We start from the raw sequence: 15,078 nt of genomic DNA on the forward strand, positions 1-15,078 counted from the left end.
CAACTCAAGCTGTTTATTTGTTCAGCGCTTTCCCTTCATTCGAGTACATTCAAACATTAAACTGAATAATTGCCAATTAAAAAAATTGAAAATTTGGAGTGATCTAAAACTTTTGACCTATTTTGAAATTTATGTCCAAGTGTGTGAAGCAGTGAAATGTGTTTCTAAATGAGGTTTAGCGATTTATTGTCTCCACAGTCCAGCATAGTAGATTATGTTCAGGGGAAGATATGGTTCCCTTTTATTGATTTAAATTTAAGCACTGATCTAGTGATAAAACAATCATTTTGAGATGTTCAGATATTAAAATGTGAGAAAGTTGCCTGATGCAGCTATGGTTTATTCAGAGTTTAATTCTTTTAAGCTGTCACATCCACCGAGTCTGGTCCTATGGTGAGTGCATTAGACCTCCTACATACAGCACTTTCCATTAGTGCACATTACATTAACAGCAAATTAGTAAATCAGTATAAAGAACTGCGGGAGAGGATGAGATAACGGATGTGTTCATCACTCAGTTTTCTGCTCCCTGCCACAATGAAAAGTTCTTTTTTTTTAAGGATGAATTTTGATGCTGAGAAAAATAATGAGCCTGTGTTCTTTTTCCTCTGTTGAAGGGCAGATATAACCTGGAATAAATCCTGGCTGTCATCTGCTTTGACAGACGGCAGCACATTTTCTCAGTGATCCCTCTGTGATGCTGACAGTTTGAATAGGATTGTCATGTCAAAGCCCCAGAGAACAAAAAGGTACAAAAAAGTGATGCGTATACAGGAAGTGAATAAAAAAAGAGATTTTTTGTTTTGACTAAACAAAAACGTTACGATGATGATGATGATGATGATGATGATGATGATGATGATGATGATGATGATGATGATGATGATGATGATGATGATGATGATGATGATGATGATGATGATGATGATGATGATGATGATGATGATGATGATGATGATGATGATGATGATGATGATGATGATGAAGCTCTGACAGGTATTGAGAGTGAGTCTGGTCATGAGAGCATTGGGTTTAAATTGTGTGCAGTTTGATGGATCTTCACTGTTTGAACTCATTCAGCAGGATGACTGAATATCGGACAAGGGGCCAAACAAAGTGCGTTAGAGTTGCCAAACACAGTTTCAAAATGTTTTCTGATAGAGATGTGTCCTCTCTCGGTTTGCACCTGCTCCTTTTAAAGCCGGTCTGTATGTGTCCACAGCCAGAGATCAGTTCCACACCTTGATCTCTCCGGCCCAGTCGCCGGTGGCCACAGTCGCAGGTAGGACTGCATGCTGGGACACACTCAGGCAGGGCTGGCTGTGGGCCTGTAGAGTGTAGAGCACTCCAGTGGTGTGGTAGTCGTAGAAGTGAGCGCACCCACTGGAGCTGCCTGAGGCCAGGATGGTCCCATCTGGAGAAAAGCCACACTGCACCGCGTATCCTTCCACCTGCAAGAGAAATACAGCACCTCAGACGACGCATTAACCTCCACCTCAAGCTGCTTTTACACCACCATCACCATCGGTGGGAATAATGGCTGGGCTGGATCAGACTGAATGATACATGACGAAGGTTACTGAGAACGAGAAGTAGTAATGACAGACCAATGTACAGTCATCAGCATGGTGGAGCCTGGGACAGCCTCAGTGGACCAAAAGAAAACACTATGAATGGGTGAGAGGATGGGGAATCATTGTGTGTGTGTGTGTGTGTGTGTGTGTGTGTGTGTGTGTGTGTGTGTGTGTGTGTGTGTGTGTGTGTGTGTGTGTGTGTGTGTGTGTGTGTGTGTGTGTGTGTGTGTGTGTGTGTGTGTGTGTGTGTGTGTGTGAGATAAAAAAAAACTCAGCATTTTTATCACACATTGCGTATTGATGATGGCCCCACCCTGAGGACACAGCCTCCCCGCTACCCGAGGACACAGACTCCCCGCTACCCGAGGACACAGACTCCCCTCCACCCCGAGGACACAGACTCCCCTCCACCCCGAGGACACAGACTCCCCTCCACCCCGAGGACACAGACTCCCCTCCACCCCGAGGACACAGACTCCCCGCTACCCGAGGACACAGACTCCCCGCTACCCGAGGACACAGACTCCCCTCCACCCCAAAGACACAGCCTCCCCTCCACCCCGATGACACAGCCTCCCCGCTACCCTAGGACAGAGCCTCCCCTCCACGCTGAGGACACAGCCTCCCCGCTACCCTGAGAACACAGCCTCCCCTCCACCCCAAAGACACAGCCTCCCCTCCACCCCGATGACACAGCCTCCCCGCTACCCTAGGACAGAGCCTCCCCTCCACACTGAGGACACAGCCTCCCCTCCACCCTGAGAACACACATCCCCTCCACCCTGAGGACACAGCCTCCCCGCTATCCTGAGAACACAGCCTCCCCTCCACCCCGAAGACATAGCCTCCCTGCTACCCTAGGACACAGCCTCCCCTCCACCCTGAGAACACACATCCCCTCCACCCTGAGGACACAGCCTCCCCGCTATCCTGAGAACACAGCCTCCCCTCCACCCTGAAAACACAGCCTCCCCTCCACCCTGAGAACACACATCCCCTCCACCCTGAGGACACAGCCTCCCCGCTATCCTGAGAACACAGCCTCCCCTCCACCCCGAAGACACAGCCTCCCCTCCACCCTGAGAACACAGCCTCCCCTCCACCCTGAAAACACAGCCTCCCCGCTACCCTAGGACACAGCCTCCCCACTACCCTAGGACACAGCCTCCCCTCCACCCTGAGGACACAGCCTCCCCTCCACCCTGAGAACACAGACCCCCTCCACCCTGAGAACACAGCCTCCCCTCCACCCTGAAAACACAGCCTACCCCGCTACCCTAGGACACAGCCTCCCCTCCACCCTGAGGACACAGCCTCCCCTCCACCCTGAGGACACAGACCCCCTCCACCCTGAGGACACAGCCTCCCCTCCACCCCGAGAACACAGATCCCCTCCACCCTGAGGACACAGCCCCCCTCCACAGCGCTCACTGACCTTGTGTCCGTCGAATCTCCGCCTTTTGTTCATTCGATAGGGCCTCTGGGCGGCGAACACGGCCACGTAGTTCCCATTGGTCTGAGCCACGAAGGACTCTTCTAGAGGGTGGAGAGCCAGGCTCGGGCAGGTGTAACGCTCCTGGAGGAGGGAGAAAAAAAGTCTGTGGAAAAACTCAATGATATTCTAATATTTGCCAGCAGAGGCCAACACTACATCCCGAGCTAAACACACCCGGGTTACCTTAACTAGACATGCGCGATCCTGATTAGTGTAAACACGGAGCAGGTTAACAACTCGGTAATCAAAGCAGGTTAGTGGTTCAGAGTTACAGTGTTGATTTACCAGGTAAGAAGTGAACCAGTATCGCAGTATGGAAAACCCAAGGTTAACCCTAAAGTTACCTCGATAAGAGAAAATCCTGGCTCGTAGTACAGGTTGTTTTTGAAATGTTTTCCGTCCACACGACATGTAGCTGTAACTCTGCCACAGATATACAGTAAAACCTCTGATGTAGGGACGCCCTAAAATCCAAGGGCAAGTGTCCCCTGAAGACAGGTGTCCTCTCTGCGGAGGGACAGGTCACGAGTACAAACTGTAGGACCAGTTGATATTGAACGAGCCAAACACCAAATATGTTATTATTATTTAAAAGCACATAAATGAACCAGTACAAAGATGAATACTATATATATATACATATATATACATGTATATAAGATGTCTAAAAAATAATTATTAGATAAGATTTAATTTACTTCAGGGACCGCATACAGTCCAGTTTCATCCTGAGTGGACTAGACTGGTAAAATATTACTATAATAACCTTTAAATTTACACTTCAAACTTATTCTTTGTTGTGATCACAGTGTATGTAATGAAATTGTCTATATTTTTATAAGATCAAACAGTTAGTGCTGAAAATGATTACAATCTCAACATAAAGTCAATTTTAATGAAACATTCTGGTGCAAAATACAATGAAATGTTAAAAAAAAACTTGTATAAATCCTATATAACCTCCTTGCTTGGTGGGACGGATGGTTTTGGCCCACGGGCCTTATGTTCTCTGCTGTTAAGTGAAAGTGAAACTTACATATACATGACGTCAAAATTGTCATCCAGCCTGTGCGCCAAGCTCCACTCCGACCCTCTGCTGGGATTTTCGGGATCGTTACATTATGGAAGTGAACCAGGAGTGTCGTATGGATGCAATGGTGGAGCACCCGCGGCCTGAACATTCAAATAATCCGGTCCAGCCCAAGTATTTTGGCCATTTTAGTGTCGCTCAGCTTGAAATTTGTCTGTTGTCCTCGTCAGGCAGGCTGTCCCCTCATTAAGGTGTGTTAACAGTTAAATATGTGTCCGTGCACAGTGACGTGTCCGCTCAGTACAGGGTGTCCCCTCTTACCGGGTCCGCTCCTCAGAGGTTCTACTGTATTATTTATTCAATATCTTACAAACCTAAACACTAACGCAGCATAAACGATAATTCTTTCAGCACAAACCAGCACTCATGATTGAGACCATTTTAAAATATAAATATCTTAAATACGAAAGCAGCACAAACGATTTGGACCATTTTCACAGATTGTTGCGTGGGGTGGGTGGGGGGGCAGCTTCACTTAGGTCACTTCCTCCTCTTCCCAAGATAGGTATAGTGTAGGCAGAGACTGACAGACGCAGCATCTTCTCAATATCATATCATAGGTCCGACTGTCCAAATGGCCGAAAATCAAAAAAATACTGGATTTTGGGGCAAAAAACTTTGAACACAACGATTTTGGACAATTCTGTGAAATTGTTGATAAACTGGATAATATGGGACCTTTAAAGAGTGTGAGAGGAAGAACTGCCCCTAAGACTTATACAAGGGGGTCACTTCTCATGAGCTGTTTTCCTCGGCCTCTGGAAAGAAAACATTTCATGTGATTCTTTAACTTGGTAATCCTGTGATAAATGTCTCCAAATGGTATAAATTAGACTAACTCCGGACCTGAGTCACTCAGTTCGCACCCGTACCTAAAAGATGGCTGCCTGTCCACTCTGTCAACATGATATGATACTCACATGGAAGATCTGGTTGGAGACCCTGGCGGTGGTCTGGAAGTCCCAGGCCATTAGAGTACGGTCAGCAGAGTCTCTGCTCACACTGTCTGAGCTCGTGATGAAGTCTGAGTCTCCTCTGAGGAAGAGGAGGTCCAATGTCTGCTGGATCCCAGCTTTATACACCTTTACCACCTGAGACACACGCACACACACACACACACACACACACACACACACACACACACACACACACACACACACACACACACACACACACACACACACACACACACACACACACACACACACACACACACACACACACACACACACACACACACACACACACACACACACACACACACACACACACACACACACGTACTGTTATACATTATCATTATGTGAATTCACCAACATAAAAAAGCTGATAATATTAAATGTGACCAGTCTGCAGCAGTTTGAATGTAACATGAATTTAACATTTAAACAACATTTAAACAATAATTACAGCTGAATCACGCCTGTTTGTAATTTAAGAAATAAAATTAATTCAGTTTGTATCTCAGAACCACACTGAAGAGGAAGGAGACGGAAGCTTGTTCTGTTACATGCTAAGAGCGTGTGTGTGGGAGCCGTGAACAAATCCCATCTTTATCTCAATAGCGGTCAAACAAAAGAGTGAAGCAGAGTGGGTGAAAGCCATAACAGTTAATAAGTGTGACCTTGCAGCAGCGGGAGTCCCAGGCCTTGACGGCTGGGTCGTGACCTCCACACAGGAACACCTCGGGCTGACTGGGGAGCACAGCCACACACATCACCCTGAACTCCGTGTCCACTTTCGCTGCCGGCTGCCCTGCAGCAAGGAAAGATGAGACGGCAACAACACAAGGTGACACTCTTCTCTGGAAGTAATAACTGTGTAGGGAAGTCATTGGAATTTCACCCCAAAGTATAATTTAATACTCTTTTCACTTTTGAGACTTCAATCAACATCCTTACGTGTCCTTTCTACACACACCGATCTACTGGAGGGAGTAAAATTCACCAGAATCAGAAACACTTCACTGTTTCTACTTAATATGGAGTAGATGGGTTTCTATCTACACACTATAGAATCTGACTATACAATGTCCAATTTGCAGCAAAGGATCTTAATTATGACTTATTTTATGTATGTTAGTAAGAGGAAGGACCAATGTGGATGCTACCAAATATATTGCCTCGCCCCATAAAGGTTAATGGTATAGAGAAGAATACATTTACAACATGAGCTTCTCACTGAAACATGAGTTTTATTCTTGACCCAAAACCACCATTTGTTTGGAATTGATCAAGCAAGAAACAACAAATCCGTTTGTACTTGAGAAGCTAAGAGTTGATATCAACCATTAATCTTGAAGGCAGTGGTTCAGCAGAGCCGCTTCATTGTGTGCTTGCTCCTTAATGTAGGAAAAGAACCAAAACAACTGGAGCAGACTGGAGAGGAGACGCTTGATTAAAACTTACCTCCACACATAGTTTAAAATTCAAATCCTCGTCACACTGCGGTGTGATTAATTTAGTGTATAGTCAGGATCCACTACTTCATGTATAAGGCCCCGTTCACATGACAACGTTTCACGTGACAACACCTAATCCGTTAAATAAAAGGAGTGTGTTTACACTGCAGCAGCGGACACAGAGACAACGATGTAGTTAGTATGCCGGGCCACTGGAGGGCTCTGTTGCTTGATTTTGTAATGAAACCACACAGACATGTGCAGAGAACAAAACACTATAAACGTGAAGAAAATGGAGAGAACCTGACATTCGTATGGACTGATGACGCATCGGATGCTATCAGTGGAGAGTCTCAACCATTAAACTACTGATCTGGACGATAAAACTAGAACACTGACCGCGAGTCGTACCACTACGGTCCGCCATGTTTGTTTACAACTGGATGAGCAGAAGGAAGGGGAGGGAAGGGGAGATATATGCACATTGCAAAAAACAAAGACACTGAGGGGCTTGCTTTAATTCAGCATGACAAAGTGCGTCACAGATTATTTTCAGGGAGACATTGAAGTCGACTATGATTCAGAAAAGGAGGTTCAGAAAGGCCAAGGGCAACTTATTAATTACTTCAGAAACAACAAAGATCTCTTCCAAAATGCCCCCACTCCAATAGTCCAATTCTTTATTATACACACTCTAAACCATCGGGGGTCAGACATATGGCCCAAGGGTAAAAACCAGCCTGCCAGAGAGCCAAAACCTGCCATCCATATGGCTAAAACCGGCCCACCACACAGCCAAAACCAGCCCACCAGAGGGATAAAACCAGCAAACCAGCCCCCTAAAGAGGCAAAACCAGCCCACCAGACACCAAAGACATCCCACCAGAGGGCAAAAACCAGCCACCCAGAGGGTTATAACCAGCCCACCAGTATTCTTATCATATAGTCTCCAGCATTGTGCTCCTATCCTCTCAATTGTTTTTGTTTTCTATTTGTGCTTTGTTTAGCCACTGTTTGTAAGAAATGTTCTTACAGGGACCAGGATTGGCAAAAATGGCATCCATTGCTGAGTTTCAGGGCGAAAACAACTGCTGACCAAAAAGAACGTAAAGGCTCATATTACTTTTCCAAATAATCCCTAGAACCTTTGGGAGAATATTCTACGCGCTGACAAGATGAAAGTTGAACTTTTTGGAAGGTGCGTGTCTCACTACATCTGTCACAAACGTAATACCACATTTAAGAAAAAGAACATCATACCAACGGTCAAACATGGTGGTGGTAGCATGATGGCCGGGGGCTGCTTTGCTGCTATAGGACTGCTCTCTACCAGAAAGTCCTGATGGAGAACAGTCGGCCTTCAATTCATCACTTCAAACTGAAGTGCACTTGTGTTCTGCAGCAGGACAAGCATCCAAAACACACCAACAAGTCAACTTCTGAACGGCTTCAAAACAACAAAATGAAGGTTTAGGAATGGCCTCGCAAACCCTCCCGTGTTGGTGAATTAAAACAATTCTGCAAAGAAGACTGGGCCAAAATATCACAACAGAGATGTCAAAGACACTTTGCCAGTTATAGAAATAGGCTTGATTTCATTTGTTGCTCCTGACGGTGGCCTGACCAGCTATCAGGTTTAGGAGGCAATTATTTTTTCCACACGTGCCCAGGTAGCTTGGATACTTTTTTTTTCTCTTGATAAATGAAATCATCATTTAAAAACAGCATTTTGTGTTTACTTGGGCTACTTATCTTTCTCTGATATTTGACTTGCAGACCCGCCAACCTTGTCAAAATATTTTGAGTACCACTTGTGTTGTGCGGCTTTTTTTTCTCAAACTTTTACAACTCCATTGCTTTGCACGCAGTAATTTCCCCCATTCACTCGCTGGAAATTGGTTATAAAAAAACAATAAAACCTATATTTTTGATAACAATACTTTTAATAAAGAAAATATAGACATTTTGCACTCGTCAACAGAAAACCAAAAAATGCTATGTCCTCATCATGACAGCCTTTCAATGGAACACAGAAACACTTTCAAAACATGAAAATGCTGTTAACAAACTAAGGTAACTGTATTATTTGCATTTTTTTTATTTTGTTGACCGTGGCAGTGGTTGCAAAATTTGCTGGCTACATGTTTAAACTGTATAAATAATCACATTCCTCCTTATATACAGGCCGACTCCATCTGCAATGGATATATGTAATCGTGTTGTCAGACACGAGTACCGCACGTGCACATTCGCCACAGAACTCGCATGTCCGCAGCTTTTTGCTTTGTTTAGAGGGGCGAGTCGTACCAGCGTATTTAGAGGTCAGATTGCGTACTTGCAACGCAAAATGCGTACAGGTTGACAGGTTTGGCGTTGCTTTGACGATCTTAAACATTAAAGTGGGGGACATATGCAAAGAAATAAGAATTTCAGAAGGGGGCAAATACATTTTCACAGCACTGTCGCTCATTCTCTGTGTTGCTCTGTCTGCAGAAAGAGCGTTGTTTTAAATGTGGCAGAATCCAAACTCCCATATTAATATGAATATCCGTTAGGCGGTAACAGAAATGTCTGCTCACACAGGCAGATTCTCATCCTTAAAAACAATCTGTGTTTGCCATTTCTAATATAAATTAGTAGTAATAGTAGAAGGCCTGAAGGAGAGATTCAGATATAAAAGTGCCTTAAAATGACTGAGTTGCATCAAATAAAATTGAATTGAACTGATTTTGAGAATATGACCAAACAAGTTTTGTTGGTTTATGGTTAGTGATGTCCCAACATAAGGTCATGGTGGCTCCTCCTGTTGTGATGTATCCATTATTGATCTTCTTCCTGGAGCTGCTGTGTGTTTAATGGGCTTGCCAGGCTATTATCCGTAGGCTTTATTGGCAGTATTGACAGATGTGCTGAGAGGGGAAGTGCAAACGGCAGCAAGTCATCACAGCCACAAGTTGACCCTGGAGATGGAGATGCCAGCGTCTCCAGCATGTTGTCTGGTAGAGCCTCTCTAAGGTCCAAGATGTAGAGATACTCACAAACTGTGAGCACAAGTGAAATCTTAGGCTGTTCCTTTACAGATATTTAGTGTGAAGCAGTGGGAAATAATCACTGTTTCAGGCAATGCTTGATCAATGTGCACAAGGTCAGAGGGCAAATTATCTCTACATTAATTATCTGATAGCAATGCCACTGCAAATGTTTGGAAATATCCCAATATCCCAATACCAAAATATCCCAAACCGCATGACTGAAATATATCAATACCACAAGACACTAATACTGCAAAAGGCCAATGCCATGATACCATAATATCCCAATACCACAATATCCCAACACTAAAATACACCACTACCACAAATCCTCAAAACAACAATACCATAATATCTCAACAACTCAATACCCCAAATACCACAAGACCCCAATACCCAGTAACATAATACCTGAATACCACAAGACGTCAATACCCAAAATACCACAAGACCCCAACATCCCAAATACCTCGATATCAATACCAAGAACACAAGACCGTAATACCCCAAGACCACAAGACCCCAATATCAGAATATCCCAATGCCCCAATACCACAAGACCCCAATGCCCAAAATACCACAAGACCCCGGTTGGTAGCGCGATCGTCTCCCAATCGGAAGGTTGCAGGTTCAATTCCCATCTCTGCCTGCCTACATGCCGAAATATCCTTGGGCAAGACACTGAACCCCAAACTGCCCCCAGTGGAGTGACAGCACCCTGCACGGCTGGAGCCTCCAATGGTGTGAGAATGGGTGAATGTGATGAACCATGTAAAGCGCTTTGGGGCCGCTGTCAGCGAAAAGGCGCTTTATAAGTGAGTCAATTTACCATTCAGGTCATCTGCATTGTTGGTCTGGTGTCTCTCACCTTCCTCTTGACAACAGCCCATAGATTCTCTCTGGGGTTCAGGTCAGGCCAGTTTGCTGGCCAATCCAGCACAGTAACACCATGGTCACTGAACCAGCTTCTGGTACCTTTGGCAATGTGGGCAGGTACCAGGTCTTGCTGGAAAATGAAATCAGCATCTCCATAAAGTTTGTCAGCAGAAGGCAGCATGAAGTGCTCTAAAGTTTCCTGCTCGATGGCTGCGTTGACTGTGGACTTCAGCAAACAGTGACCCGACACCAGCAGATGACATGTAAGCAGCCCAAATCATCACAGACTGAAGAAACTTCACACTGGACTTCAAGCAACCTGGATTCTGAGCCTCTCCACTCTTCCTTCAGACTCTGGGACCTTGAGTTCCAAATGATATGCAAAATGTACTTTCATCTGAAAAAAAGAATTGGACCACTGAGCAACAGTCCAGTTCTTTTTCTCCACAGCCCAGGTAAGACGCTTCTGACGTCTCTTGCTCAGGAGTGTCTTGACACCAGGAAGCCACATTTGTATCCCATGTCGAGGATTGGTCTGTACCTAGTGGCTCTTGATGCGCTGACTCCAGCCTCAGTCCACTCCTTGTGAAGCTCCCCCAAATTCTTGAATGCATTTTGCTTGACAATCCTCTCAAGGCTGCGGTCGTCCCTTTTGCTGGTGCACCTTTTCCTACAACACTTTTCCCTTCCACTACACTTTCTATGAACATGTTTGGATCCGGCACTCTGTGAACAACCCGCTTCTTCAGCAAGGACCTTTTGTGGCTGAGCCTCCTTGTGGAGGGTGTCAATGACTGTCTTCTGGACATCTGTCAAGTCAGCAGTTTTCCCCATGATTGTGTAGCCCACTGACCCAGACTGAGACCATTTAAAGGCTCAGGAAAAACTTTGCAGGTGTTTTGAGTTCATTAGCTATTAGGGTGTGACACCATGTCCTTCCAAAACTGAACTTTTCCACAATATTCTAATCCTCTAAGACACTGAATTTGAGGTTTTCACTATCTGTAAGCCATAATCAGCAACATTTCAAGAAATAAAGGCTTGAAATATTTCACTCTGTGTCATGAGCCTTTATCATATATGGGTTTGACTTTCTGAAATGAGTGACAAAAAAATGTTGAACATTTTCTTGATATTCTAATTTTTTGAGATGTACCTGTACAAACTCATAATGTCTGCAGAACAAGTCACATAATACTTGCAGAATTAATTGAGCTGACTCACTTTAGAAGAGACTGAGATGTTGCTTGTTGATTAACATGAAGCAGATTAAACACTTTGACCAAGTCTGATGTGTTTGTCTGGGGAAATTCAGATTTTCAAGGTTTCTCCTGAAATGAGACATGACAGCAAGGGAGAGGAGCATGCTCTGCAATTCACAAAAGGTTTGTATTAGGGTTTAGAAGCTTGAGGCAATCTGAATGCACTACACACTTAAATTACCACACCACTTTAAATCTGAGGGTGAAAAACACCGACAATGAAATAACTAAACTTGACAGGATTGTCAGGAAAAAAAACCAGCTGAGACTCACCAGTTTCAACGTCTGTGATCACGGCCGTGCTGTCGAAGGAGCCAGTGAGGACCCGTCGTCCGCAAGGCATCCAGCATGCGTCACGCACCGCTCCTTTATGACAGGTGTAAACTCTGAGGCTCCGCCCACTTTCAACTGCATCCCACACCTGACACACACAGCACAGAGCAACGCAGTCATATATACTGTCAACACACATATACTCTGCAGCCTGCTGTGTGAACTGGGCATGGTTCTTCAGCTCCATCGGAGAGGATCTACAGCCCCTCTAGTGACTCTACAGGTCCTTTGTAAAGGATCTATATCTCCTCTAGTGACTCTACAGGTCCTTTGTAAAGGATCTACATCCCCTCTAGTGACTCCACAGGTCCTTTGTAAAGGAACTTACAGTCCCTCCAGTGACTCTACAGGTCCTTTCTAAAGGATCTACAGCCCCTCTAGTGACTCTACAGGTCCTTTGTGAAGGATCAACATCCCCGCTAATGACTCTACAGGTCCTTTGTAAAGGATCTACATCCCCTCTAGTGACTCTACAGGTCCTTTGTAAAGGATCTACATCCCCTCTAGTGACTCTACAGGTCCTTTGTAAAGGATCTATATCTCCTCTAGTGACTCTGCAGGTCCTTTGTAAAGGATCTACATCCCCTCTAGTGACTCCACAGGTCCTTTGTAAAGAAACTACAGTCCCTCCAGTGACTCTACAGGTCCTTTGTAAAGGATCTACATCCCCTCTAGTGACTCCACAGGTCCTTTGTAAAGGAACTACAGTCCCTCTAGTGACTCTACAGGTCCTTTGTAAAGGACCTACAGCCCCTCTAGTGACTCTACAGGTCCTTTGTAAAGGATCTACATCCCCTCTAGTGACTCTACAGGTCCTTTGTAAAGGATCTACATCCCCTCTAGTGACTCTACAGGTCCTTTGTAAAGGATCTACATCTCTTCTAGTGACACTACAGGTCCTTTGTAAAGGAACTACAGCCCCTCTAGTGAGTCTACAGGTCCTTTGTAAAGGATCTACATCCCCGCTAATGACTCTACAGGTCCTTTGTAAAGGAACTACAGCCCCTCTAGTGAGTCTACAGCTCCCCTGTCGAGAAGTTACGGCCCCTCTTGCAGTGACTCTACAGCTCCTCTGGAATTACTCTACAGCTCCTCTGTATTAACTATACATCTCCTTCAGTTATTCTACACAGCTTGTCTGTAGTGACTCTGCAGCTCTTCTGTGAGCTTGTTTGTCTCTCATGTCTGGATCTGTTCGGGAGCGTTTGTACCAGCCTCTACCCTGCCTTAGCATCATCAGAACTTCTCCGGATGCAGAAGCAGAAAACAACATGGCTGTAGGCTGGGAGAAGCAGACAAGCGGAGAGCCTCCCATCTCTTTGCCAGAGATTTACAAAATGTCTGATGTCAAGATCATTGTGGGGGGCGAGTTTTTAAAACTTTCTCGTTGTTATTCCACAAACAATTTTTCATCTGAGTCAAGAAAAGCTTATTTGAACTGTGTCCTGGATCTACACAGCGTTGTATCCAACACCGCGAGGAACAAAAAGACATAAATATTGTCAAAATATGTATTTCTGCATTAAATGAGCTGTGAGACAACCCACCAAACACCCAACGTGATTTCAACGTTGTTTTTTGGGCTAAATCTGGTCAGTATGCCATAGCCTCAATTTAGCCAAAATATAGTTGTTTTTGGACCGAAATTAGGTTGTTTTTGGACTCTCCAATGTGGTCCAAATTTAGCCCAAATATAGTAACTGAAATTAGGTTGTTATTGGATGGTACAGTGTGGTCTAAATTTAGCCCAAATAAAGTTGTTGAAATTTGGGCGTTATTGGACTGCCCATCCATCTTCTTTCTCTCTTAGCCTGTTTGGGGTCGGGGTGGCTGTATTGAAGTTTTTCACCCATGTGACTGTGGGGCCACAACACAACAACAAAAGTCGCAACACAACAACAAAATGCCACAACGGAAGGACGCAGCAGTCGCAGAGCTTTTAAGAACTTTTGTTGGCGTGTTGTGTTGTTGGCCCCTTCTGGGCCACCGTAGTTTTGTTTGTGTGGTTTCTTTGTGAATAAATATTTTTTGGGAATTACACTTGCTCTCTTATTAATGTGCACAGAGGTGAAAGAACTGTCGACACTTTCTGTGTCAATAACTGATCAATTCCTCAGGCTTTACTTTTAACTTTGGATCGTCATTAATTTGACCATTAATTCAAATTCCAAAATAACAGTTTAGTTTAGTTTAGTTTCTGAAACTGATATATACAAATTGTCTATCATTTCCTGTTGAACAGATGGTTTCCTGAAGTTATCTGATGCGTATCAGATCCCATTTTTTCAATAATAACTATCTTTGATAATTATTAATCATTATTTTAGCCAAACTGCCCATAAAGTCAATTCCCAACAAATGTATTGTCCTGAAATTAAGACTTTGTGATGTGCGTTTTCCTGATTCCATGGGACTTCCTGGCAGTTTACCGGGAATAAATGTTTGCAGGTTGTATTTTAAGCCATGACTTAGATGCACTCTATTTAAGAGTAGAGCAGTGACCTGGCTTTGTGCAGCTGGAACAAGTGACGTTAGCCGGGAGTTGAAACTCGGGCTGCTCGTCAGTTTAAAGGCAAAAACAACCTTCTATCTCATTAATCCCGTTAATTGCCTTTGAGTGTGGCAATAAATCAATTCCCAGTTGGTGGGTAATAGCTTTTTGTGTTAGAGAGGTTAACCTGATAAGACGGAGCTTCCTATGTGGAGGTGATGACACAGAGCGTGTGTTCATCCCTCTGACTGCACTTCCAAAGGACGTCTCGGCAAACAAGCTCACCGGTGCTCTGTCGTGTTTTAAAAAAAAAAAATCATAGTAACATTCCCCGACGTTCTAAAGCAAAGGCTTCATTCGAGCCCGGTGGGTGGTCTGGTGCGGTGCCCACCAAGGTGTGGCATTTAACTAATGATGAAGTATTTTTGTCGAGGCCACAGAGGAGCTCTGGAGATCCGCGGGACACTAGATCAGGGGTGCCCAACCCCGGTCCTCAAGGGCCGGTGTCCTGCATGTTTTAGCTC

General features: G+C 44.6%; 1 protein-coding gene across 2 annotated transcripts in view; it reads right to left on the bottom strand.

Annotated features, from left to right (window-relative positions):
• The window catches only part of wdr25 (WD repeat domain 25), an 18,468-nt gene continuing 3,390 nt past the window's right edge, over positions 1-15,078 (bottom strand). For both annotated transcript variants that reach the window (XM_080480953.1, XM_080480954.1), the window contains 5 exons: positions 12,004-12,151; positions 5,784-5,914; positions 5,080-5,250; positions 3,010-3,150; positions 1-1,451 (listed from right to left, as the gene is read on the bottom strand). In XM_080480953.1, coding sequence (XP_080337079.1) covers positions 1,230-1,451; positions 3,010-3,150; positions 5,080-5,250; positions 5,784-5,914; positions 12,004-12,151 — 813 coding nt within the window. In that variant the 3' untranslated portion in view covers positions 1-1,229. The remainder of the gene's footprint in view (positions 1,452-3,009; positions 3,151-5,079; positions 5,251-5,783; positions 5,915-12,003; positions 12,152-15,078) is intronic.

Source organism: Lipophrys pholis (assembly GCF_963383615.2).
Source record: "Lipophrys pholis genome assembly, chromosome: 14".
Classification (NCBI taxonomy): domain Eukaryota; kingdom Metazoa; phylum Chordata; class Actinopteri; order Blenniiformes; family Blenniidae; genus Lipophrys; species Lipophrys pholis.